The 27382-nt window shown below is 39.8% G+C and overlaps 1 protein-coding gene across 9 annotated transcripts in view; it reads right to left on the bottom strand.

Moving 5' to 3' along the window:
• The window catches only part of FREM1 (FRAS1 related extracellular matrix 1), a 285770-nt gene that overhangs the window by 60813 nt on the left and 197575 nt on the right, over nucleotides 1-27382 (bottom strand). For 8 of the 9 annotated variants that reach the window (XM_047830267.1, XM_047830262.1, XM_047830266.1 and 5 more), the window contains 6 exons: nucleotides 24720-24916; nucleotides 20207-20429; nucleotides 15803-15947; nucleotides 11804-11945; nucleotides 8994-9189; nucleotides 3912-4176 (listed from right to left, as the gene is read on the bottom strand). In XM_047830267.1, coding sequence (XP_047686223.1) covers nucleotides 3912-4176; nucleotides 8994-9189; nucleotides 11804-11945; nucleotides 15803-15947; nucleotides 20207-20429; nucleotides 24720-24916 — 1168 coding nt within the window. Of the gene's footprint in view, nucleotides 1-3911; nucleotides 4177-8993; nucleotides 9190-11803; nucleotides 11946-15802; nucleotides 15948-20206; nucleotides 20430-24719; nucleotides 24917-27382 lie in introns of those variants that run through there. The other variant, XM_047830271.1, reaches the window with a different exon arrangement.

The raw sequence follows: 27382 nt of genomic DNA, 5'->3' as shown, positions 1-27382 counted from the left end.
ATCTTCCAAATGCTCTCCCCCACCCCCACCCCCACCCCCGCCAAAGAAACCTCCCAAATACATTTTCAAGTTTGCAAACAACCGTGCCATGGCTATGATGGCATCCGTCCCAAGGTTAAGAAGCTGGTGATACCAAGGCAGCAGCTCCTTCTGTGGATCCGTTTTGGTTTTGTTGAACTTCCTTTATTAGGCCCCCCTGAGAAGAGACGCAGCCAGGATGACCACGGTTCTCGTGAAACTTGGGGAATGGCTCTCCGATTTGTCTGGGGGTGCCTGCCTGGTCTGATTTCACCATTACCAGGGTGCTTTCAGGCTTTCTGCATTTCCTGGCACTCGAGTTGGCTGAAGAATCTGCCATCTGTCATGGCATTTAAAAGATAAAAATGGAATCATAAATAGAGCCAGTTCCGAAGGAGAAAAAAAAAAAAAAAAAAAAAAAGTCCAGCCAGCATGTCAAAATGGAGGACATTAGCATGTTCTTTCAGTACCCGACTGCCAGCAGCTGAAGTCAGCTTGCTAATCACTTGGTGTCATCTGTCCTAACATGTGCTGCCATATCTTTCTTCCAGGCCAGCAGCACCAAACAATGCAGGAGAAATTTATGATTCACAAACTACTTTTGCAGAAGGTAAAACCTGACCATTAAACTCCCCCATTTCATTAATCCTGCCGTATCTTCCATTAAAAAGAGAAGGGGGAAAGGAAAAATCCTCTGCCGCAGAATTTCCCTCTTCTACCCAGCCAGATTCCTTGCCAAGTTCAACAGCAAGCAACGTAAATTTAGGTGATCAGATTGGCTGCGTGTGTTTCATATTTTAAAAAGCGCCACAGTCACACTTTCATTAAGACGGACTTTCGGCTTTGGTTTAGCTCCACTTGACAAACACCACAGCAGCCCATGGCCGGGCTGGTGAAACGACAAGATTAAAACACGGGTCTTCGGCAGATGCTAGGCTCTTCCATCAGAAATATGTTAAGACTGCTGGCCAAACATCAGAACGACACATGGAGGAGATTTCTTCCCACAGGTGCATATTCTCCATGAAGTTTTGGTACAATGGAGAAATCTCTTCAAAACGAGATCTGAGGCCAAATTCAGCTCTGATACTCATTTATGTCCATGTAGATGACTCTCTATGCCTCTCTATGCCTCTATGCCTCTATGAGTCTCTATGCCTCTCTATGCCTCTATGACTCTCTATGCCTCTTGGAACCTTGGTTTCCTCATGCCAAAAATGGGAACAAATCATCTCGAGATCTCGAGATGGTGGCGTAAGGCTTAAAGGATAGGAGAGACAAAAAAGAGTCTAGTACCCTGCCTGACGTATTGCGGGTATTCAAGCGATACTAGCTTTCCTACACCTCAATGTTTTCCAACCCTTCTCTCCTAGTCTTGAGTCATTCAAACAACACCTTTTTGCCATATTCTTGTAGTACCTGTACGCGTATGACTTAACTGTTTTGCTTTATATCAGTCGCTCTTGTATTTAAATAAGTGTATTTAAAAGGACCCCTTTTAACCAGTACTGTCTGCTGAAAAGGAAAGCAGTTAATACTGAAGAACTGTTAAAAACACGGGGGAACAGTTAAAAACTGTTGAGACACGGGACTCAAACCCACGAACCACAAGATCATGATACTGAGCTGAAATCAAGAGTTGGATGCTTAACAGACTGAGCTACCCAGGTGCCTCCCCCCACCCCCAATGCTTTTAAAATTATAGATTCCTGACCCAAGACTGGATTTAGCAAAGTCACCTCTCTGGAGTGAGAGCCAAGAATGTGTTTTTATCAGTCCTCCTGGTAAATCTCTTAAAGATCTAGATATTTTAAAAATCCCTAGGATAAATGATTTCTAAAATGTCATCTAGTATGACTTTCTATGGCTGTGAATTAGGAAAATTTTAGAGCATCATCAATCCTCCCATACAGACATTTTTTTTTTCGTTTGCAGCTCATCACCACTATCTGATTAATACCTAAGCTTGATTTCTGGACATCTAGATGCATTCACTCATTGGCTTCTCCCGCAGGGTCACTGGTTTCTCCAAAGAGTCATTAACGTCTTCAGCAAACTGTCCCATGAGTCCTGACTGGGGAAAGTGGGAATGGAAAGGAGCAAGCCGTTCCAGAAATGGGTGTAAAATTATAGGCCCTGAATCTGCTATACATGAATTAAGCCAAGAAGCACCCAACCTCTATACGTAACCAGGAAAAAAAGAACAATCATTGTTCTTCTTTGTCATTTCTTTCCTCCTTCAAGAATAAGCTTGGTATTGTAAAGACTGGCAGAAAAAGGGAGCCAAGGAAAGAATATAGTAAATAATGATAACAGTAGCAATAACAATAATAATAATAACCATAAGAGCAGCTAATACTTATTTAATTCTTCCTGTGTGCCACATATTTTTATAGGTACTTTACATGCATAAACTCACTGAAACCTCCCACCACTCCCATGAAACATGTACTATGCACATCATTCCCTTTCACAAAAAAGGACACCAGAGCACTGGACGATGTGTGAGTTGACCACAGAGTGGTCTTAAAACTATACCACTTCCGGAGCAAAAGAACCAGCATAAAAAGGAATCCACACATATGATGCTTTGGCTAGTGCCTAGCAACACTCAAACACGGAACTGTTATTTAGAAATTGATCAACCAAACGATTATCTGCTTGTTAAGGACATTTGTCAAAAGAAAAAAAAAAGATTCTGTTAGTTCAAACTTCCCCCAATTTTTTAACAGCTGACTATCCCAGTCATCTCAAGCAAAGTCATCTTTACTGACATTGCAACAATGTTTAGTACAGCAGACATATTGAATTTAGAGAGAATGTATGACAGAGGAGAGTAGTGTTTGAGCATGCGTGTATCAGTGCACTTGATAACTGACGGGAACCCAATGAATAACATGGGAGTATGTTACATTCACATGAGTGATAGTGCTCTTTTGAAGGGTGTATCCTTTTTGTTTTTTAACATTTTATTTTTATGCAATCTCTGCACTCAACGTGGGGCTCGAACTCACGACCCCAAGATCAAGAGTCACATGCTCTTCTGACTGAAGACAGCGAGGCGCCCCATTGAAGGCTGTATTCTGACTTGGTGAAAATTGTACCGGGTGTCAGAAGCTCTTCATATATGGGCAAATGCCCTCAGGGCCTCCATTTTAATTGGTAAAACTCAGGAATGCCTATGTAGCATGATTCCCCCAAAGGCTAGTCCAAGATTTCTAGACTCTCATCCCAGGCCTGGGCATCTGGATTTCTATCAAGGACCTTGAGTTCAGCCAGCTTTGAGCACTGCTAAATTCTCTAGAGTTTGTCTTGCTTTATGTGACTGGAAACAGATTTCAATATTTTAAATGAGTGCAGACTTTCATTAATGTTGGATGTTTGTCTTTGCACCAGATTGTTTTTCACTCCAATGATGTGTTTGATACAGAATTCTTGAACGTGTACACAGCAGCACCCCCCCCCTTATAACACTGTTTCTATGGAGAAACATGATCCACTTTATGACAGCATGATTTATGATATAGTTCCTGGAACACATCGTGTCAAAAGGCAGTGTCTGCTTTTGCCAAATGTTTACTAAATACCTTTCCTCAGATAGAAAAAGATACTCCAAAAAAGCAGTAAATTAGTTTTCTATGTCTCTCCTTAGCTGGGATCTCCGGCCTTCACATTCCTCCTAGAACAGCTGGCATTTAGATGTGCTTTATTTTTAAACGACAGCCCTAATATCTTGCTTTGCCGTTGTCCTTTTAATTGCATATTTTCATGCATCTCGGGAGTAGAAGACCAGCGCAACACCAGAGTTGGAAGAGAACTTATTTTCTGCCACCTTTTGTCTTTCTAAGCATTAACCCAGGGAAGGGGTTCTGAAAAGTTTCCTTGGGGCTCACCTGAAGGTATCATGGGAGACAGCCACCTTGCTCTTATGTACATAACAGACTGTCTGTCCTGCTATGTCCATTTGGCTGAAGCTTGCAATGGGGACTCCAGGATAGCGGACATATTCGACCTGGCCATACCGCGGAGCGGAAGTGATGATGTAGAGCAGTTCCTCGGGTTTGTCTGTTCCATCCACTGCAAGGAGAGTGGTGGTCGTCAAGAAACCTCGCTCGCCTTTAGACACCACAAGCGGTTTTGCAAGGATGACAATGTCACCTGCAGAGCAGAAGAGCTTGCGGTCAAGACCCAAATTAAAAAAAAAGAAAAAAAGTCCAAGGTAAAGGTAAAAAGCAAAGGCCAAATGGCAGAAATCAAAACTAATATGGCATAGAAAGGTTTATATAATCATGAGTAATGAAAGAATGAGGCAAAAGACAAGAGCAGATAGGACACAGCAGGGGAAACACATATGGCCAAATAAAGACGCAAAGAAGAAGGTCGGTCTCATAAATAATTGTGGAAATACAAATCAAGATCACAGTAAGTTACAACCGTCTCGTAACTCCTTGATTTGCAAACGTTTAGGATTCTGATGATACCAAGCGTTGAAGAGGATGTACAATCTTGCACACGATTCTGGTAGGAATGTAAATTGGCACACGTTTGGCATTATTTTGTAAAGAGTAGAATAGTTACAGACATCTTGACCCCCTGATTCCACTCCAGCTGTGTCCTGGAGAGAAATGCGCGCTCCGGCACCCAGGAGACGTGGACCAGGCCAGCCAGGGCAACCCTGCCACAATGGAAAGTGCTGGGGACAACCCAAATGCCTTTGCAAAAGGTAAATCTGTAAACAAACCAGAGTCTAATCAGACAGCTGCATCGTGTACCGTAGCAAAATGAGTGAACTACCGCTACGTGCAACAGCACAGACGTAGCTTGCTGACGATGGTTAGCTGCCTGAGCACATCCCAGAAAATGATACACAAAAGTCAGAATATGGACACAGAATTCAGGAGGACGGTTCTCTCTGGAGGGTGGGAAGAGCACATAGGTAGGTGTTTATTACTGTTAATGCTCCAGTCCTTGAATTGTATGGCGGTTGCACAGGAGCGTATTATGTATTTCAAAGAGAATAAATGAATGAGCGAACGAATTGTATAAATGAGTGACGTAGAAGAGGGTCACATGGGGACTAATGGTGCCGCTTTACAAACTAAGGATTATAATCCAGTTTGGTTCACCTCATTCATTTAAAAAATGATCACAACACAGATATTGAGCTTTCTACTTTGTGCCAGGCACAGGGGTAAGGCTTTTTCACCTTCACATCAACTGTGACGTAGCATATTATAATATTCCCCAGGTTCTAAATGAGGAAACTAAGGTATCGAAATGCTAACCAACTTGCTAACAATGATACATGTAATAAGAGGTAGAGATAGAATTTATGCTCGAGCCATCTGACTCAAGAACACAAACTTGAACCCTAGATTATTTTGCTGCTTTTCTGTACGATATCGCAGCTCTTAAATATCAGCACGAAAAGAATGAATGTCCAAAAGGATGTACATGTGAAGTAAACGCCAAGCCATTTCTACATTTGTTTATTTTTTTCAACGTTTTTTTAATTTATTTTTGGGACAGAGAGAGACAGAGCATGAACGGGGGAGGGGCAGAGAGAGAGGGAGACACAGAATCGGAAACAGGCTCCAGGCTCCGAGCCATCAGCCCAGAGCCTGACGCGGGGCTCGAACTCACGGACCGCGAGATCGTGACCTGGCTGAAGTCAGATGCTTAACCGACTGCACCACCCAGGCGCCCCGCCATTTCTACATTTAAAAACACAATTGTCAATAAAATTTGAAAAGACATTCAGTCCCATGAGGAAACAAACAAACAAACAAAAAAATATCAAGGAGGTACAACTAGACCAGTGGTTCTCAATGAGTGGCAGTTTAGGCCTCCAGGGGACATTTGGCAATGTCTAGAGATAGTTGTGGTGGTTATAACTGGGGGTTTCTATGGGCTTCTAATAGGTAGAGGCCAGAGATGCTTCTAAACTTCCTATAATGCCCAAGAAGGTCCATTACAACAAAGAATTATCTATCCCCAAATGTCAATAGCGCTAAGACTGAGAAACTCTGTTTCAGATGATAAAATTGGTCTTTTGGTATATTATTGTGCTTTTAACTCAAAGTGCTATCCAACATAAGTGCAATGGAGAATCAAAACCCATCCTAACTGTAAATCGAAACCTGAGTCCCAGATGAGGCTTGCCCCGTGGGGGTCAAGAAGAACATATCAAGGGAGCAGAAGAATGAACAAAGCTGGGGACACAAAAATGACCCAAGGAGTAGAAGTGGAAGGTGGATCTGAAGGGAGAAAGAGCATCTGGGCTTACCCTCATTACAGGTTTTCAGCACTGTGATGGCAGAGTGTGGTTTGGGGCCAACTACAGACCACGTCCCTTTAAGTTTCTCTCAGAGATCTCCACATCACTTTTGCCAGTGTGCGAACCACAAGACACAGAACCAATGGAAGGCCTGATGTTATTGACAATCGCTCCCCAGTGGAGATAACCCAAATGCTCAATATCAGATTTATGGCTTCGTGTGATTATTCAGTGGAGTTTTCTCTAGAGATGAACAATTACGGTCATAAAGTTATGCTAACAACTTGAGGAGACTCACACTAGGTAAAAACAAACAAACAAACAAACAAACAAACAAATAAATAAAATAAGAATACAACACTGTGTAGATATAAAACATATCCTGATGTTAAAAAAAAAAAACAAAGAGAAGAAACTCGGAACTTTGGCAAATGCTGATAGGGTAATGTATCTGTTTGATATAAGTGTTCACAAACCCTTTTAGAAAATAATCCCGGGGCACCTGGGTGGCTCAGTCAGTTAAACGTCCAACTTCGGCTCAGGTCATGATCTCGCGGTTTGTGGGTTCAAGCCCCGCATCAGGTTCTGTGCTGACAGCTCAGAGCGTGGAGCCTGCTTCGGATTTTTGTGTCTCTCCATCTCTCGGCCCCTCCCCTGTTCATGCTCTGTGTCTCTCTGTCTCTCAACAATAAACAAATGTTAAAAAAAAAAAAATTAAAAAAAAAAAAGAAGAAAGAAAATAATCCCACATTGGCAGCTGGGTGGCTCAGCTGGTTAAGCATCCAACTCCTGATCTCGGTTCAGGTTGTGATCTCATGGGATTGAGCCCCACCTGGGGCACTGTACTGAGTGTGGAGCCTGCTTGAGAGTCAGTCTCTCTCTTACCCCCCCCCCCCAAAATACATAAAGTAAACTTAAAAAAAGATGAGAGAATCCCATGTCAGTCATAGCAGAGACTGACCAGGGGCTCACCAGCCTCATTTCCTCTCCATCCTGGGCACATCACTTAGAGTTTCTACTGCCCGGCCTCTCTTAATGTGGTGCATGACTGTGATTCTGCCCCTGGGATATATCGAAGACAGGTACTTCCACGCCTAGGACAGGCAACCTCTCATTTCCCTCCATGTTTCACTTCCAGAGGGATTCCAAGGGCTTCAGAGATGAAGGAATCTCCAGTTGGAAAAAACCCCTAGATGGCTGGGTAGGATAGAACCGTCCTCCGCCCTCACGAATGTGCCATGCTTAGCCAAGGGCAGGCTGTCCTAATACGTTAGCTGTCTGCGCTGATAGAGTACTTGCATTATATTTTGCCTGGACATATATTTATGGTGAACGCAGTAGCCTTACTTTTGCAGAGAGAAAGAAATGTGTCTAGCTTATCTGAGGGTTACCTACTGGACGTCTTCAAGGAACGTCTTTTATGATCGGGAAACAAGCAAATGAAATATGTTATTTTATATTCCCAAATAAACTTATTAAAATCAATCAAGCTGACTGAAATTAAAAAGAGAAAAGAGGGGCTCCTGGGTGGCGCAGTCGGTTAAGCGTCCGACTTCAGCCAGGTCACGATCTCGCGGTCCGTGAGTTCGAACCCCGCGTCAGGCTCTGGGCTGATGGCTCGGAGCCTGGAGCCTGTTTCCGATTCTGTGTCTCCCTCTCTCTCTGCCCCTCCCCCGTTCATGCTCTGTCTCTCTCTGTCCCAAAAATAAATAAACGTTGAAAAAAAAATTAAAAAAAAAAAAAGAGAAAAGATTCAGGGCAATTGTAATTCTATCACACACACGATGTAAGGTTTACACCGCACTCAGAGCTTCCTGGCAGCAAGGCCAAAAAAGGAAGCATTCGGTCATTCAAGAACGTACTGGAGATTCGAGAATATGCTTGGTCCTAGAAATACAGAGATTCTGGGACTATACAGAGGAACAAGAAATGGACTTACCGTCTTCACGTAAACTCTAAGCAAAATTATGGGGTAGTGACAGCTAGGCACGAAGGGCTTACACTTTGCCCTGTTGAACTTCCTTTCCAGTATTCTTTTCACCTTCCTCCTGCTACCATTTATACACTGCTGAGTCCTATTATACAAATGGTTGCTTAATTCAAGAGAAGCTTAGTATCTCATCATGCTCTCCCTTGCCCCTAAAAGAGTCTGTATCAGCACTTTCAAGGCCAAAAGAGCAACAGCCTAACCTTTTCGATGGCAAAGTTCCTTTTTATAATTTTTCAACCTTAAAAAATATTTATATTTCCTTTTTTATTATTATATTGGAAATGTTTTTCCCATGAAACTTCATTTTCAAGTAATAATTCACTTCTGGGCGATAAAATTAGAGTTATCACATGGAGTTGGTAAACTTTCACTTACAGCAGAAAACCCTGACTGTTTTAAGCAGCCTGTGCAGCCATCTTGTGGGCAAGGTTGGATTTCCAATAGGGTCTTTAAAATAACTAAAAATAACAAACAGAAGGACTTCTGTCATGAACCCCGTAGCTCCCAGGCAAAGCGGGTGAGGAGTCAAAGAAGCAAATCATAAATGATGGAATTTTAGGTACAAAGGACAGAAGGCAAAAAGGAAAGGAGAGAGGGAGGAAGACAGAAGGAGGGAGAAGGAAGGAAAGAAGGAAGGTAGTTGAAAACCTTTCAGTGCTTCCAGCAGCTCAGTTCGGACCAATAACCCTGATAGAGATGCTTTTTTACCTTTTCCCATATCCTTGATGGTGATGTGACAGTCAAATGCCGGTGACCTGTTGTCACCATCCCAGAGGTAGAAGGTAAAGCTGTCTCGGTTCTGGGAGTCCATCGCCCCGGTGTGTGTGTATCTCAGCAAGTTCAGATCGACGTCCTCCTGAGTGCACTTCATGCCAGGGTGGAGAGGGACCCAGTCCCTCCCTAGCTGAAAGGTACCAGAGTTAGTCAGCCGCCCGTGGTGTTTTCCTTCCAAGCTGTGTTAGTGGACATTTTCCATGTCCCCTGTAAACCTCCAATATAAATGATATTTCAGGGAATCTCCAGATGCAATTTTTTTTTTTTTTGCCATTTTACCTTATTTTTTTTTTCCTTTCAAAGAAATATATTAAAACAAATTAAGACCTTGGGGAAAGAACTACCTTCAACTAAAGGATTTTTGACAGTCGTGTGGCAATTCAACAGCAGTGCCACTTCCAAGGTATTTATCATAAGCAATCATAGCTGATTGAATATTCCAATGAATGAGAGCAGGTGGGTAATCGAGCTTCTGAAATTGATTCTTTAAAAATTAAATGTGTTTCATTTGAGGTTTCCTTTTTTTTTTCCTAGGTCCTATCATTGTACAAGTAATCAAACCTATTTTTTTTTCAAACTTGTTTATCACTGGACTAATCTGAAATAGAAAAAAAAAAAAAATAGAATGGATGTATTTACTCCCAGTTAGCTTTCCCTAACAATAGCTCATAAAAGTTACCTGACATAATTCAAGAAAAATGTCATCTTACAAATTTACTCTACCATATTATCTCGTGCTTTTCCTTGTCTGGTTTAAGAGATTAAAATAAAAATGTGAAACCTTGTTTGTTTGTTTTTTTTTCTTTCCTTTGACACGTCATTCCACAGATTCTCAGTTCCTAGCAAAAAATGCTTTGTCCTGCCCTCCCTTCATTGTGTTACCCCTTCCCTTTCTATCCTATTTGATCAAGTTTCCTCCTCTTTAATATTTCTGCTCATCTGATGTTTCTACAGAGGTATGTTCTGTCCTAGTGCTCACTGGGTGAAAGTTAGTTATATTGTAACAATCAAGCTCATTATGTGTTTCCACCTAAGATCTGTTTGCAAGTTTCCTTTTTAAAAACAGTCTCCTTGGAGTTTTAAACTGGACAGCCTGCAATTCTATTTAACTTTTCTCTCTTGTAATCTTTTCTGAGAAAGCAAATACAGAAGAAGATATCTTTTGCTATCTCCCATCTCCATACAACTCCCCATCTGCACTCCCAAATGCCAGCTTTGATTTGATGAAAATCTTTGCAAGCCCCCAAAGAGGAAGAGAGTCAGGCTTAAGGTGGGGCCAACTAAGGAAAGTCAACCAGAATAGAAGAACCCTTGAGAAAGTCCAGGAATCCTGGAGTCCTGGTCCCGGGTCTTGGAGAGACTTGGAACACCCCAAGGGAGCTGGGAGACTCGGTGGTGCCGTACCGGGAACCTGGACCCATCTGGATTTTCACACACCCAAAACACTTCAGTTCCCATATACCCAAATGTGTGAGCTCTCACTGCAGTCCTGCTTCATTACTCTTTGAAATGAAATAAGGACACAGCTGTACCTCAAAGTGAATCAGCGATTGCTCTTCATTCTGATTCTCTATGGTGCCTACAATCTAAGACAATCAAGCCGTTCCACGAAGAATGAATCCTCGCTGCTCTTCTAGGACTATTATAAGTTAAGCGCTCAGTCAAATAATCACATTGGGGATGGTTGGTGGTTATTGTTGCTGGCTTTAATCCATCATTCAAATAAACATTTTGATGGATTCCTCAAGTGACCTTTTCAAGTGACTGATCCATAATTTGTGTCGGGCTACTCCGTGGTTGTCATGCACACAGTCTGAATCAGACTGGGGAGCAGCGCCATTTGTTAAAAGAGTCTCTTTTCTCTACTGTATTGCCTCTGCTCCTTTGCCAAAGACCCGCTGACTGTATTTTTGGGAGGGTCTACTTCTGGACTCTCTATTCGGTTCCACTGATCTGTTTGTCTGTTCTTTCACCAAACCCACACTAACTGAATTAATGCAGCTTTATCGTAAGTCTTGGAGTCAGGTAATGTGATTACTTTAATTGTGCACTCCTTTTTGCTCACTATTTTGGGTATTTTGCCTCTCCCTATGAACTTTAGAATCAGATTGTAAATATCCACAACAACTGCTCTTCAGAGTAGTCTATTACAAACGTTTTTTGTTTTTTTTTTTTTAATTTTTTTTTTCAACGTTTTTATTTATTTTTGGGACAGAGAGAGACAGAGCATGAACGGGGGAGGGGCAGAGAGAGAGGGAGACACAGAATCGGAAACAGGCTCCAGGCTCTGAGCCATCAGCCCAGAGCCCGATGCGGGGCTCAAACTCACGGACCGCGAGATCGTGACCTGGCTGAAGTCGGACGCTTAACCGACTGCGCCACCCAGGCGCCCCTATTACAAACGTTTTTAATGTGGTGGGAATTAAGATATCTCAAAGGATGCCTGGCTCTCACCAGAAGTTAGACAATTTGATTTACCCCAGTAACCCCCTCTCCCAAAATTTAGGTACAATCCCAAGGGACAGGGAACAATAAAGAACCTTATTACTGGTTGAATATACCCTTAGTTGAGTAAAGAAAACTGAGTAGAGTGTGAGCTCACCCCAAACCAAGAAAATTAAATTTTCTACCTCTGGGCAAAAGGTGGCTGTGAGAGAATAAATTCAGTTACAGAAATCTGTGTATTAAGAAAATTTATACCTGCCACATTAGTTTTGAAAAACAAAAGTAAAAAGGCCACTAACCTTAAGTTGAAGTTGCCCATTTTGGGGAAGCCTTTCAAATAAATAGTAAATCTTCTCCCTGGGTGAGTCTTCATCTATGGCCGAAAGAATGGCACTAGAAACAATTCGAGCTTCACCCATTTTCACCGTAAGTTCAGCCTTCCTGTAAAAAGGAAGATGTCGAGGTCGACAGGAAAATAGAAGGCATTGCTTTCACAGGGGTCATTCAGAATGACTATTACAATTCCCAATCTTCAACAATTAGGGGATGATATTCCACATCCCACGTATGTGGACTCATCCAGTGATGAGTCGGACTTGTGAAATGGGCTCTCATTTCCCTTTACACTTGAACGTCCTAAAAAGACAATCAGTCGGCAACGAGGAAGATGGTATGAGGTAATTAAATCCTTCTAACGGTTAACCTGCATTGAACTTCACAACTTTATGTTGTAATTTCTCTTATAAAGTGGGTTGGTTTCCAATATTTCATCTGCTACCACAACAGCTTCAGGACCTAAGTAGCCAAGGTATTATCATTCTAATTTCACCAACAAAAACTTACGTAAGGAGATTAAATGGCTTACCCACGGGTGTTCTGGTACCCTCTATGAAATACCAGTATGAGTTGGGGGACACTTGGGCCATCCACGGCCCTGGACATCACTCCCCCATCCCCTGGTGACGTTCTGAGTAGCTAGCTTTCTCTTCACAGCGACTGATCGTTTCCAAGTGCTCCAGCGGCCAGGTTAGCCCGTGGTGTCCTGAAGAGAAGGTGGCTGCTGTGTCCACCATAAGTGCCTCTACTGTGGTTCTCAGGTCCTCCCTGGTGCTATTCCTTCCACGGCCGACATAGCCATTTGTCCCGGTCTCACCAAAGTGAGGAAGGGATTTCTTTCCACCTGTGTTTCTAGCTTTTGGCCAAACTCTGTCCAACTTGACAGATTGGTTTCCAATAAAAATCGGACGTTTCCTTGGGATGCAGATAAAGGACCAGCCGGCATTCCAACCGCCTTCTGCGTCCCTGCTGAGAAGCCAGAGCCCAGACACCTCACTTCTAACCACTCTTACCTGGTGCCTTTCTTACCCTCTCCAGGACTGACATCTTCCCTGGCAGTAGCAAGAGATTTTTACTCACCTCTTTCCTAGAGAATATTAATCCCATTACTCCTAGAAGCCTCACGAATCAGTTGACTGGTTGCTTATGGAGATTAGTGGTGCCATTGACAGAAACAGATTAATCAATGCAGGAAGGAAGCCAATGTGACGAAGAAGGTAAGGAGTTTGGCAGGAAGAAAGTGTCAGAATTAAATGCCAGAGGGGCCAAAGGAGAAGAAATTATGTCACAGTCTGAGTTACCCTGAAAGGGAGTGTGGGACAAGGACTGCGGTGCAGGTAATTTATTTGGGAAGTGATCCCAGGAAGCAAGAGAAAGAGGCAAGGAGTGAGACAGGGCAGGAGGGAAAGGCAACAAAAGCTGTTTTTCCAGCAATGGGGCTCAGTGCTCCTGAGGGTCCTTTGAAGAATCATGTACAATATGCTTCGAATTGTACTGCTGAAGGATGGAAGTGTGGGACATTTATTTCACCCACTAGCTCCCACGGGTTACGAGCTACCATCAGAGTGCTTTCAGCGGTGTCTGGACATGGGCGGAATGAGCCAGTGCTGCTGCAGAGAATCCCTGTGCGACACAGCGAGTGAGGTGACACACTGAGGGCACTTGTAAAGCAGCCCCGACAGTGCGTGTGGTACATTCTGCCACAAGAGCGACTATAATCAGAGTGGGGGGAGGGGTCGGGGGGCTAAGAGAGCATGACCCAGAGAACCCAAAGTATCTACCACAGCATCCGAAAGGAATTACCAAAGAAATGGTGCCAAATGCTCTAACGAGGTCCAGCAAGGTAAGACGAGCCATTCGTTTCGTTGGGAAAGCCCAGGGTAACTTTTAAGGGAGCAGCTTTAATAAGGTGGGGGAGGTTGGGCAGAAATGGCCGAAGCGAGCACAAGCTGATTCCTCCAAATAGTTTGGCACTGAAATAAATGAGGAACTGGGTCATCTTCGCAGTTTTAGTTTTTTAGGATGAGAATACCTGCTTGCAATAATGGTAATAATTAACACTCAGGAGCATTCACTAGGTACTGGACAGTCTTTCAAGCGCCTTTGCGTCTTTTAATTCACTTAAGCCTTGCTACAACCCTGTGGAAAGGATGCTGTTATTATCCCCACTTACAAAGAGGCTGACAAAGAGGCCGGGAGAGGTTAAGTGACAAGTTCGAGGCCACACAACCGGTCAGTGGCTGCACCAAGGCAGTCTGGATGCAGAATCTGCTCTCTTAACCACTAACTACAACCCGTCCTTGTTAGCAGAAGGAACGGAAAGGGAGAGACTAACGACGTGAGAGAAAAAAATAACGGAGCACATTCTGGGAGGAGGCAAAAGGTGATCCACCCAAGGATACACAAGGAAGGGAAAGAAGGGGGAATATAACTACCGCTCCGCAGGAGAAAAGGAAAAAAGAAAAGAAAAGAAAGAAAAAGAAGGGACTTGGAAGAGAGTTGAAGGAGATTTGGCAATTCTGTAGATGAACTGTCCCAGGCAGTTTATTGGCAAGAACATAGCAGGAAATAGTCAGACAGAGGTGAGTGAGTGCCCTGTTATTTTACTAGTCTGGTCTCAGTTTTCTTAGTAAGGATAATGACACCCACTTCCCATAATTCTGGTGAGGATTTAAGGAAATACATTCTGTAAAAGGATCCAGTACAGTGTCTGTCACATAGTAAGCACTTAATAAACACTAGTTTTTATCTCTCTTTCTTCCTCTCAGATGCAGTCAGGTCATCAGACAGAGGATTCATATTACTGCAATACCCTTCATATTTTCACTTTTACAAATCAAGGTCATGCCAGTCCAACATTCCACCTATATAACAGAAAATGAAAATTTCTTCTGAATACTTTTAGTTAAACTCACGTCCGAGATGCAACCCTCCAAAAAACTATCATCAGTTTTTCCCATAATGATTTTCAAGGACCTTACTCATCAGTAAGGTCCCATGAAGGAACGGCAGGCTAGAGAAGGGACTTGTTTGAGGTCCTCATTTCTGCAAAGTGGAGGAGACTTTGGGGGTTTACACATTTTTAGGAAGTTATTCACTTCCTGCGAAAAGCTAGGACTGTCCACACAATGCCTCTCACTGCTGCACCATTGAATACTGGGGTGAAGTGGTCAAAGAGGTCCCAAGAAGCAGACACTTCTCTGCATCCAGCCTTAGAGAAAGTTGAGCCTTCTAAAGTTTTACCCTTGTACAGTGCTGGTAATAAGAGAAATGACCAGAACTATAGAAATATAATTGATGAAGCCTCTGTACCCTATTTTCAAACTGATCAACTGCAGAGGGAGATACTGAGACAGTCTGCAATTAATATCAGCGCAGAATTTTTAAATGATCATTTAGGTGATCATTTTGATATCAGGTAGCAGGGGAGAGTTGATCCATATGGAACACAGGGGACTGGTGGATACTGAAATACCGAGATGATGATAGAAATGGCATGTATATATTTCCCTCAGCCACTCTTAGGTAAAAGTTTGATCAATTTCACAGGAAGGACTGTCTGCAGTTAATATGACCACATTCTAGTTAAATCTACACATCTATTGCACTTTGGTATGTGTGTGTACATGCAGGTGCGTGTATATATACATGTGTTCAAATACTCGGTACACCGTTCATTCCATATTGTAGGTTCAGTCATTCTGAATTATTTACAACTAAGTAGAACTTTTAGATGGAAATCAAATAATTAAAGGGTGTACCTAAGAATTGTTAGGGAGATGTTGTATTAACTAACATTTGCACTCATGGTTCTAGGTGTCTGAGTAGTTGGGACAAGTTGTGAAAGACAGGAGTTGTCAAAGACTCATTTCTGTCTGGAAGACACACATTACATTTGCACCTAATCTTCCACACTTCAGAATTTTCTAGAGCATCTGAAAAGAATTCTTCAGGTAGCTTACTTGCTCAGCATTGGTTTCTCATCATTAACTGGGGTGATTTCTACTGAAATCGTTTTTAATATCTTATGTTTCCCATCTGACAATTGGATTGTAAAGTCATCAGCAAGGCTCTCTGAGTCATCATGCACATACATCAACTTCATTCCTGGAAGAAGGGGAAAAAGAGAGAAAGTAAATCTTTCTTATGATTAAGCCATTCTGAAACACACATAATCCCTTTTAATTTCCAAGGTATTGGTATCAGCAAGAGTTCATTAATCACTACATAGGGTGAAATTAAACTGCTTTATCAAGTAAGATTGCCCTCTTAGTTCGTTAAAAAATTGTATTTAAATACTTTAGTATTTGATAAGGCTCTTATTTAGAAATCAGTGAGGAAAGGATATATTATTTAATAAACTGTATGAAAATAATGGTTCATTATTTGGAGAAAATTATAGTTAGATACCTACCTCAAGCCAATAACCAAAATAAATTCTAGATGAATCAAAGCTTAAATATAAAACTATTTTTTTAAAAAACCTACATAGAATTCATATGAAAATGCAAGAGACCAGAACAGCCAAAACAATCTTAAAAAAGAACAAAGTTGGAGACTCACATTTCCCATTTTCAAAACTTACTACAAAACTACAGTAATCAAGACAATGTGTAACTGTTATAGAATAGACGTATAGATTAATCTAATAGAGGAGAGTCCAGAAATTAGCTCATGCATTTACAATCAACTGAATCCCATCAGGGGAACAAAACCTATTCAATGGGGAAAGAATAGTCTTTTCAATAAATGTTACTGGGACAACTGAACAGCCACAGGCAATAGAATGAAGTTGGATCCCTACCTCACACTACATACAAACATTAGCTCAAAATAGATAATAGACCTAAATGTAAGAGCTAAACTAGAAAAACTGTTAGAAGAAAATATAACAATGAATCTTTGTGACTTTGAGTTAGGTAACGGTTTCTTAGATAAGATATCAAAAGCACAAGTGACCAAAACAAAACAAAACAAAAACGGTGGATAATTTAGATCTTAACAAAATTAAAAATTTGAGGCTAAAAATGATACTATCAAGGAAGCACAAAACAGCCCCCAGAACCGGAGAAAATATTTACAAATCATATATCTGATAAGGGAGGGTCTAGTATTCCAAATATAATAAGAACTTTTACAACTCAATAATAAAAGACAACCCAATTACAAAATTGGCAAAGGATTTGAGTAGACATTTTTCCAAAGAAGATGTAAGAGTATAGACAAATAGCCAACAAACTCATGAAAAGACGTTCAACGCTATCAACAATTAGGGCAATGAAATCAAAATCACAATGATGTACTATTTCACACCCACCAGGACGGCTATGATAAAAAGATAGACAATAACAAACGTTGGTGAGGATGCAGAGAAATCGGAACTCTCACATTACTGGTAGGAATATAAAATGATGCAGCTACTTTGGAAAACAGTTTGGCAGTTCCTCAGCATATTAAACACAGTTATCACATGACGCAGCAATTCCACTCCAGATACAAACCCAAGGGAAATGATAGTATCTATCCATACAAAAACTTATACATACATGAATGTTCACAGTCAAAAGTGAAAGTGACCCAAATACCCATCAACTGATGAATGGATCAAGTAAATGTGGCATGTCTATACAATGGAATATTATTTGACAATGAAAAGGAATGGAGTTGTTCTGACTTGTGCTACAATATGGACAAATCTTGAAAACATTATGTTAGATAAAAGAAACCAGTTACAAAAGATCATACATTCCATTTATATGGTTCCGACATGTCAGAGTAGACAAAGCTATAGAGACAAAAAATAGGTTACTGGTTGCCAAGGGCTGAGGAAGAAAGGAGTGAGAATGACTGCTAATGAGTAGGGTATTTCTTTTAGGAGATGATAAAGTGTTCTAAAATTGATCATGATGACGAATATACTAAGGACCTCTGAATTCTAGGCTTAATTAAATGGATAGATATTACGGCATGTGAATTATATCTTATTTCTGAGTGCCGAATGTCTTCCTATTATAAAAACAAAAGAAAGAAAATGTAAAGGAAAATAATGATAAATTGCACTACTTACAGTTTGTGATTTCTGTACTTAAGAAACATGAATTAAAAGGCAAATAAAATCTAGAAAAACTTGTCTGTAACGTGTGACAAAAATGGGACATATCAAATATTTAATGATCTCTTATAAGTTAATATAAATCAATGGAAAAATGGGCAAAGGACACTATCAAGCAGTTTCCAAAAGGTGAAACATATATGGTTAATGGACATGAAACTATGGTAAATTACTCATAATCTGAGAATTTCAAAATAAGATCATGATAAGAGACTGTTATCAACTACCACATTTGCACAAGTTATTAAAACTATTCATTCTTGATTAGGAAAATAGGCATGTTCGTGCGTATCATGCAACGGCAATTTTTTCCCTCAAAGTATTATAAATGCTCACCTCTTTTTACCAAATAATCTCACTATAAAATTTTATGCAAAAAAATTCTATGAGAGGTGGACTGAGATTTATGTTACAAAAATAGACATAAGACATGTTTAGGTGTAGTTTGTAAATTCAAGAAATGAAAGGCTATCTGCATATTTAAAAATGGAAGATAGTTGTACGAAAGGAGAGGACAGTAAATCCATACAGTGAAAAGCTGGAGTTAACACAAACCATGTTTTTCAATTAACATTTGAAAAATAAGAAATTTAGGGGCACCTGGGCGGCTCAGTCAGTTAAGTGTCCAACTCTTGATTTTCACTCAGGTGATGATGTTACGGTTGATGAGATAGAGCCTCACATGGGGCTCTGCGCTCAAAGCACAGAGCCTGCTTGGGATTCTCTCGCTCCCTCTCTTTCTTTTTCCCTCTCCACTGCTCGTACTGTCTCTCCCTCCTCCTCCCTTTCTCTCTCTCTCTCTCTCTCTCTCTCTCTCTCTCAAAATAAACATTAATTTTTTTTTAATTTTAATTAAAGAAAATAAAAAGTCAAGGGCTTTTAAAAAATAAATAAAAACTAAGAAGTTTCTCATAATTGATAAGAAAAAAACCTCAGATTACATAAGGCGGTAGCAGTCTTATAAGTTCTGTATGTTTGGGGTGGGGGATGTATGTGAGAATATACTAAAGTTTAAACCAAATTAACCCTAACTGAATCAAGAATAAAATAAAGATGAAAATCCAGTCTCTGAGAAGGCCACCAAGGTTTTAACCAAAGGATTAATTCATGTAAACTGTTTTTATTTTTTCTTCAAAATCATTGCATAAGTGCGAACTTACACAATATGCCTACTTATTTAACCTAAGAATATAATAAATAATAATATTTAACCTAATTAGAAAACAGACTTCTTGAGAGCAAAATTTGAATAATTACTTCTTTTCCTTTGTCTTAAATTTGAAAAAAACTATTGTCACAACATACTGTATTATTTGATACACATGGTTATTAACTCGGTCATATCATCAACTTAAGTGCCAGGAGTTCATTCTTCACAATTGATAGAAACTAAGAAATATATGAATTAGCTTTTCAAGTTCAAATGTGACATTGAACAACTATTGCATAATAAACTTGGAGGCAGAGCACTTATCCTAGTTGGGGAAGGGGAAAATTCAGACAGAATAACTGTTGAACCGGCCCAGAGATGAAACCAGCACAGGAAGGGAAGAGTTTGGAGTCCTGGAGGGGGTGCTCCACGGGGAGGTCAGAGGTAACCTGGTTCTGAAGGCACAGTGTTGGCTAGCCCAGCAAAGGGGGTTCAGGTTGGGGAAACAATATGTGAAGGCAGGAAGGAGAGTGAGAATAGGCAGTGATTCTAGAACCATCCTTTTCTCCAATATTCAAAAGTGTGTTTATATTCGGAAAATGGGATAAAATTGATTTTTTAGAAAGAGCAATTAAAAAATAATTCAGGCTGCTATTCCAACGTGTCATTTCCTTAAAGAACAAATTATCTCCATGGAGAATAATGAGTTATTATATGTGGTTCTATATTCGTTTCAAACATAGAAATTTTGGCAGACAAATCTCTTCAAATTTAGGTCCATGATCTCAGTAGTTTTAAAAAGGAATTTTTCATTATGACATGAAAAAGTTGGAGCTAAAATACCCCAAATCACAAGTATCATTTTTATTGATGGTCCCAAAGTGAAAGAAGACATTTTATTTCCTTTTCAACTACCCATTCTCTCTAGCCGAGGCTTCATGCCCTACATTAATCCAGAGCCCAGAGAAAACCCTTGAGAGATGAATGAATACAGTAGTTGAAGGCCATTTCTTCACTTCTTATTCCTGTGAGTTATTATTATCTTTTCTGGGCTAAATTAGGAAATCAACAAGAACAAATGAAACGAAGTGGAACGTGATATACCATTCTTGAGAAGTTCCAAGGAAAAGCTGTGAATAAGTTCATGCCTCTGGCTGGGGTTGGCAGGCTGCTTATTTGGAGGAAACTCTTTGCTAAGCATCCCGTTGGTGAGGAAGCCATGGCGCGGTTTATGAGTGATGCTGAACAGCAAGGAGTCCTTGGGAACGTCTAGATCAGCAGCATTGATGATGGAGGTATCCAACTCTTTCCTCTGACCCTCACACACCTGAACAAAAACAAGTCAAAAGCTCAGGTGTGTAGAAATAAAATTTGTCTTTCTGCTAGGAAATTGCCCAAAAGAACTAATTTTAAGATACTCTATTGAAAAATTTCTACGAAATTTGTGTGTAATGAGTCCTAAAAAGAAATGGCTTGTTTAACATGACTTTGGAAGAAAAGAATACATTTATTAATCCCTCTCCGGTTTTCTCTGAAGACTTACTTCAAAGCATTTTATTCATTTCCATAAAGGACAGAGGATACACACACACACACATATACACACACACACACACACACACACACAATTTTTCTCTGCATAATTCAAAGGTCAGGGAAAAAGCAATCAAAGGAATGTTTGCTTTCTGGAATTTACAGAGTTCAGTTGTAAAAGTAACTGTAGACCCTTCACCTTCAGAACCTAATCTGTTATTTTAACCTCCTGGACCTCGTTGCTTTCATATTTCTTAAGTTTCTGCTTTAGAAACAGTACAAATATCAGCTATTCACACGGGAGGGGGTGGCTAGGTTTCTAATTTTGGTCATTATGGGAAGACCTTCTGTATTTCAAATGCAATCAACAACAATTGAGAAGGATGCTTCTGGAAGCATAATGGTGTTTATTTTAATTCTGGGCCCCTCATCTCTCCCCAATCCTCATGCCTCTAATTTTCCTGAACTCCCTCCCCCACACCCACCTCCCACTTCAGGTTTAATAATTCTTTAAGGGCAAAGAGAACTGAATGTTTTTCATTTCAGGTAGGATCCAGCCATTTAGAACTTGACATGGTACTTAGCTGTCTTGATCTTTTTCCCATAGTGAGAATAAAGAGAAAAAAGAAATATTTGTTTCCTATTTTGAAATAAAGCAAGATATAAATAAGAAGAACATATACATTTAACAGAAGTCTATCGGGAATCTGCGATGCACTGTGCTTCATGCTGTGCGGATATGAATATGCTAAAAAATTAAAGGTACATGAGACTGCGAAGGCTGCTCCATCCATAATTATACTGCAAGGAAGAAAATATCTAGTGCTACTAAATATGGTTAAACAAGAAGTGTAAAAGGGTGGAGGAGACCAGCAATGTCTTCATGGCCGGGTGGGCATGTTAGCCATGAAGGATACATATGGTTTAGATTTGTGAAAATGTCCTTTCTCTTCAGCCTCTCTTACTGAGAGAGCCTTCCTGCCACAAGTCTCCACGGCACTTGGATGAAGAAGAATCACTTGCCATTCTGATACTTGGGCTAAAATGATGCTGATTTTCTTGTATCTGGCCTTACATTATTTTATTTTATTTTTGATTTGATTTGATTTGATTATTTTAGAGAGAGAGAGGGAGAGAGAAAGAGACAGAATCTAAAGCAGGCTCCATGCTCAGTGTGGAGCTCAGTGTGGAGCTCAACGTGGGGCTCGATCCCATGACCCTGGGATTATGCCATGAGCCCAAATCAAGAGTTGGACACTCAACTGACTGAGCCACCCAGGCACCCCTGGTCTTACTTATTAAGCACTAAGATGGCATCATAATTTAATGTGCAATGATACAATTATGAAATTATCTTTGATGATAACTCGTGTTTTTCTCCAAGAATTTTAATAAAGCAACCTAAAATATGTTCTAATTACCCTTCTTCATAAAGCTTAAGACTCTTGGACTCACTATATGGCAACCTTTCTCATTTATAAAATGATAAATTACTTTACGACATGACTGAAAAATTCCATTGAAAACATTTGGGATTCTTTTTTGTACACTTCATTGACTGAGATTGTAAATAAAAGGTTTAGATCAATATACACAAAATGCAGAAGCTTACTAGCAGAGCAGTTTTGAAATGGATTATCATATCTTAAACTAAAACCCCATTTTTTTTTTGCAAGTTGCATCCTGACTTGATCAAGTTTGACTGTCTACAAGAGAAATAACTTTTCCACAAGAAAGCAAAATAAATATGACTATTTTAAAAAATCACTTGTGGGTGCCTCGGTGGCTCAGTCAGTTAAGCATCTAACTTCAGCTCAGGTCATGATCTTGCAGCCCGTGAGTTCGAGCCCTGTGTCGGGCTCTGTGCTGACAGCTCAGAGACTGAAGCCTGCTTCGGATTCTGTGACTCCCTCTCTTTCTGCCCCTCCGCCTCTCACGCTCTGTCTCTCTCTGTCTCTCAAAAATAAATAAACATTAAAAAAAAACATTAAAAAAAATCACTTGAAGCTTAAAGCCAGCTTTGCCAATAACAATGGAGGTCTGTATTTGTTACTCTTCAACAGCTTCTCTAAGGAGTACACAGGTAAGAAGCATAATTACTTTTGGAGAAGAGCAAGGGACAATTTCCCAATGGCTTAATTATTTCAGAAACTCCAACCCTAGATAGATACAAAACAATAGAGTTAAGTACAGAAGGAATCATTTATACAGTTTTTCCTCTCTCTCATAATTACCGAAGTACTCTCCAGAGAAACCCATGGGCCAATAGAAGAGGAAGGGCAGGAGCTGGCTCTCAAATCTCATTGTGAGGTGACTCTCATATACTGTGAACAATCAGTAGAAAATTCATATCCATGGGGCACCTGGGTGGCTCCACTGGTTAAGCATCCAACTTTGGTTCAGGTCATGATCTCATGGTTTGTGATTTCGAGCCCCGCGTCAGGCCCTGTGCTTACAGCTCAGAGCCTGGAGTCTGCTACGGATTCTGTGTCTCCCTCTCTCTCTGCCCCTCCCCAACTTGTGCTCTGTCTCTCTCTCTCAAAAAATAAATAAATGTAAAAAAAAAAAGAAAATGCATATCAAATAAAGACTTTTGTATTCAGAATTTGATAATTTTTAGTGACAAATAAGGCTAGATAATGGTTTCAAAATAGATCATATTTGCTTTGGGAAATGTCTGAAAAAAAGATGACAAACATAATAACAATAATACAAATGGCACCTGTTTACTAAGGGTCTAGTATGTGCCTGGTCACCTTGATCATCATGGCTACCCCTTAAGGATTTGATGCACATTTTGCAGATAAAGAAAGAGAAGCATAAAGAAAAAATAACTTGGCCAGAACCCCACAACTAGTAAACAGCAACACCCAAGTTCGTCTTATTTCAAAGCCTGTGCTCATCCATTTAATCAAGATTTTCTATACGTATGTCTGAATTAAATAATCATATATAAACAATAGAATTGTTTTAAAATATTATATGCTAATATGAAAAGTTTCCCAATATACATAGGTAGGTTTTTTTTAAAGTAGAGATTTGTAGGTATAATACGATCCCTGATTTATAAGTAAAACATATAGAAAAATTGCACATATATTATATATATATATATACATATATATACACATACACACACACATACACACACATCACTGGCATGTGCACAAATTATTTTTGAAGGATTACTAAAAATGCAGTCAATGGGGAGTGGCTTTGGGTAGGGGCTGTTGAAGAGACAGACTGTCATATTTCATTGTGTATATTTCTCAATATTCTAACTTGTATAACTATATATTTTTATTATCATGTTTTTAAAGACAAGAGATGTTATCTGTAGAGTGATATCATGGCCACTTTAACTATATATCTGAATTTTTAAATAAAACTAACAAACATTTTCACATAAAAATATTTTTTAAACTACATAAAAAGCATGATTCAAATTACAGTTTTTTCATTTCATATACCTTTATAAATAGTTATATAAAAAGATGCCTTAATATATGTGAATTAAGAGTCCTTGTCATTACAGTATTAGTTAAGAGGACATGCTATGGAAATCAAACTGCCTGGGTGCAAATTTCCCATGTACCACTCCTTATGCCACTTATTTCCAAGCCCTGGGATCTTGGGCCACTAAGCTAACCTCTTTATGCCTCATTTTTTCAGTTACTCAATAGCAATAACAATAGCATCACCCTAAAAGCCTATTGTGAGTATTCAATATGAACACATGTAAAGGACTTGAAATAGTACCTACAACCCACTAAGGACTCCATCTAATATACAGATATATATATATATATATCTAATATATAATATTATATAATATATATATATGTAACTGTACTCACATTGATGCAATTCTGTATGTTAGCAATTATTACTATCATCACCATCATTATTATTAGACCCATTTTTTCAAGTAATTGCATTATATAATCTAGTTAGTGTTCTCCCCATTTCTAGTCAACTTAATGTATTAAGGACACTTGGACCAATGTAAATGAGCTAGGTGAAAACAAAATCAGAAAATGATAAAAAAAAAAAAAGAAATGGAAAATTCTGGTATCTTTCTTACTGTAATATTCTGCACTACAAAGTCAGGAGCTTCATCATTTGTGGGGTTGATTATAACGTGAAACGGTATCTCCAAGGAGCGTCGCTTCCCATCTGTGACATACACCATGAACTGGTCAGCCGTCGGTTCCATCCTCAGATGTCTGGATTGCACATAGTTAATGTGTAAAGCCTTCATGTCTTTCCACTGGAACGAAGCTAGAGCATACCAACACGGAGCAGGTAAATTAGAAAAACTTTTTTTTTTCCCCAAGCTACTGATCCTTAATCCTTAACACAATAGCTTATTTCAAAGAAAAGCAAATAAGAGATCATTGCAGTTGACCCAAGAATCAGCTATCGGGGGCTGCTGTAATATCTGTCAGCCATCAACAAAAAACAGATATCCATAAATCATAAGGAAGGATTAAAATCTGCATGGAGAACAGAAAGATGATAACTGCTAACCAGGATGTGTAGGGACTTCATGACTATTCTTTATATGGTTAGAATGAATGTTAAGAGAGACCTTCCCTTGATTAAAACCACTGCTCCTATAAACAGTTCTTATTATGCTTGGATAAGAAAAAGAGTATCTCGGGGTGCTGGGTGGCTCAGTTGATTAAGCCTCTGACTTTAGCTTGGGTCATGGTCTCATGGTTCATGAGCTTGAGCCCCGCTTTGGGTGAGCTTGAGGTACACTTTGAGCCCCGCATCGAGTTTGAGCTTTGAGCCCCACATCAGGTATACTCGAGCCCCGCATCGAGTGAGCTCAAGCCCCACTTCAGGATTTTCTCTCTTTTCCTGTCTCTGTTCCTCGTGGGATTCTCTCTGTCTCTCTCCCCCTCTCTGCCCCTTGCTCACTCACACTCTCTCTCTCTTTCAAAAATAAATTAATTCAAAAAACAAGAAGAGGATAGTCCAAAAAAAAGAGACTATTTCTCTCATATAAAAGCAAAAAAAAAAAAGACTCAGTGAATCTTCTGCCTACTTGACGTACATATCAAGCAACAAGTTGGATTGATTGGAATGACCTGACTTGCGCTTTTGGTATTTTGACACTGCCTTAAAACAAAAGAGAAAAATGCTCTATGTTGAGCATTAAGTCACAGGCCAAATGCATACCTTTAGGGCAATAAATCTTTTTCCCCCAGCTTTATTGAGATATAATTGACCTACAACGCCATAAGTTTAAGTTTTCCCATGTGATGATTTGGTACACACATACGTTGTAAAATGTTACCACAATAATGTTTGTTAACACATCATTCACTTCATGTGATTACCATTTTGTTGTTACAGTGAGAACATTACGCTTTACTCTCAAATCAACTTTCAAGCGTACGATACAGTATTAACTAGAGTCACCATGCTATACCTTAGATCCCTGGAAATTATTCATTTTATAACTGAAAGTTTGCACCCTTCAACCAACATCTCTCCACTTGTCCCACCCTCCAGCCCCTAGTAACCTCTATTCTACTCTGTTTCTAGGAGTACAACTGTTTCAGATTCCACATATAAGTGAGATCATATGGTATTTGTCTTTCTCTAATGTATTTCGCTTAACATAATGCTCTCAAAGTCCATATATATATATATATATATATATATACATATATATAGCAAATATATATATGTGTATATATATATATATATATATATATATATATATATATATATAGCAAATGGCAAGATTTCCTTCTTGTTGTGGTTGAATAATATTCTATCATGTATTTGTATCACATTTGCTTTATCCATTCATCCATCAACGGACATGTAGGTTGTTACCATGTGTTGGGCTATTGTCAATAATGGCACAATGAACATCAGAATATAGACATCTCGGGGCGCCTGGGTGGCGCAGTCGGTTAAGCGTCCGGCTTCAGCCAGGTCACGATCTCGTGGTCCGTGAGTTCGAGCCCCGCGTCGGGCTCTGGGCTGATGGCTCAGAGCCTGGAGCCTGTTTCCGATTCTGTGTCTCCCTCTCTCTCTGCCCCTCCCCTGTTCATGCTCTGTCTCTCTCTGTCCCAAAAATAAATAAATGTTGAAAAAAAAAATTAAAAAAAAAAAAAAAGAATATAGACATCTCTTTGATATCCTGTTTTCATTCATTTGAATATATACCTAGAAGCAGAATTGCTGGATCATATGACACTTCTATTTTTAATTTTGTGAATAATCTCCACAGTAGCTATACCAACTTACATTCCCACCAACAATGCCCAAAGGGTTACCTTTTCTCCACATCCTCACCAGCATTTGTTATCTCTTATCTTTTTGATAAGAGCTATTCTAACAAGGGGCAAGTGATATCTCATTGTGGTTTAGACTGGAATTTCCCTAGTGATGGGTGATGTCGAGCACTTTTCATGTACCTATTGGCCATCTGTATGTCTTCTTTGGAGAACTATCTATTCAAGCCTTCTGTCCATTTTTAAATCAGATTGTTTGGGCTTCTTTGCTGCTGAGTTATATCAGTGAGTCCTTTACACATTTTAGATACTGATCCCTTATCAGATATATGGTTTATAAATATTTCCTTCCATCCTGCAGGTTGTCTTTCCATTTTGTTGACTGCTTCTTCTGCAGAAGCTTTTTAGTTTGATGTAGTCTTACTTTCTTGATTTTTGCATTTGTTGCCTTTGCTTTTGGTGTCAAATCCAAAAAACCACTGCCAAGATC

The sequence above is a fragment of the Prionailurus viverrinus genome, chromosome D4 (assembly GCF_022837055.1).
Source record: "Prionailurus viverrinus isolate Anna chromosome D4, UM_Priviv_1.0, whole genome shotgun sequence".
Taxonomy (NCBI): Eukaryota; Metazoa; Chordata; class Mammalia; order Carnivora; family Felidae; genus Prionailurus; species Prionailurus viverrinus.
This window is presented reverse-complemented; position numbering and strand designations above follow the sequence as displayed.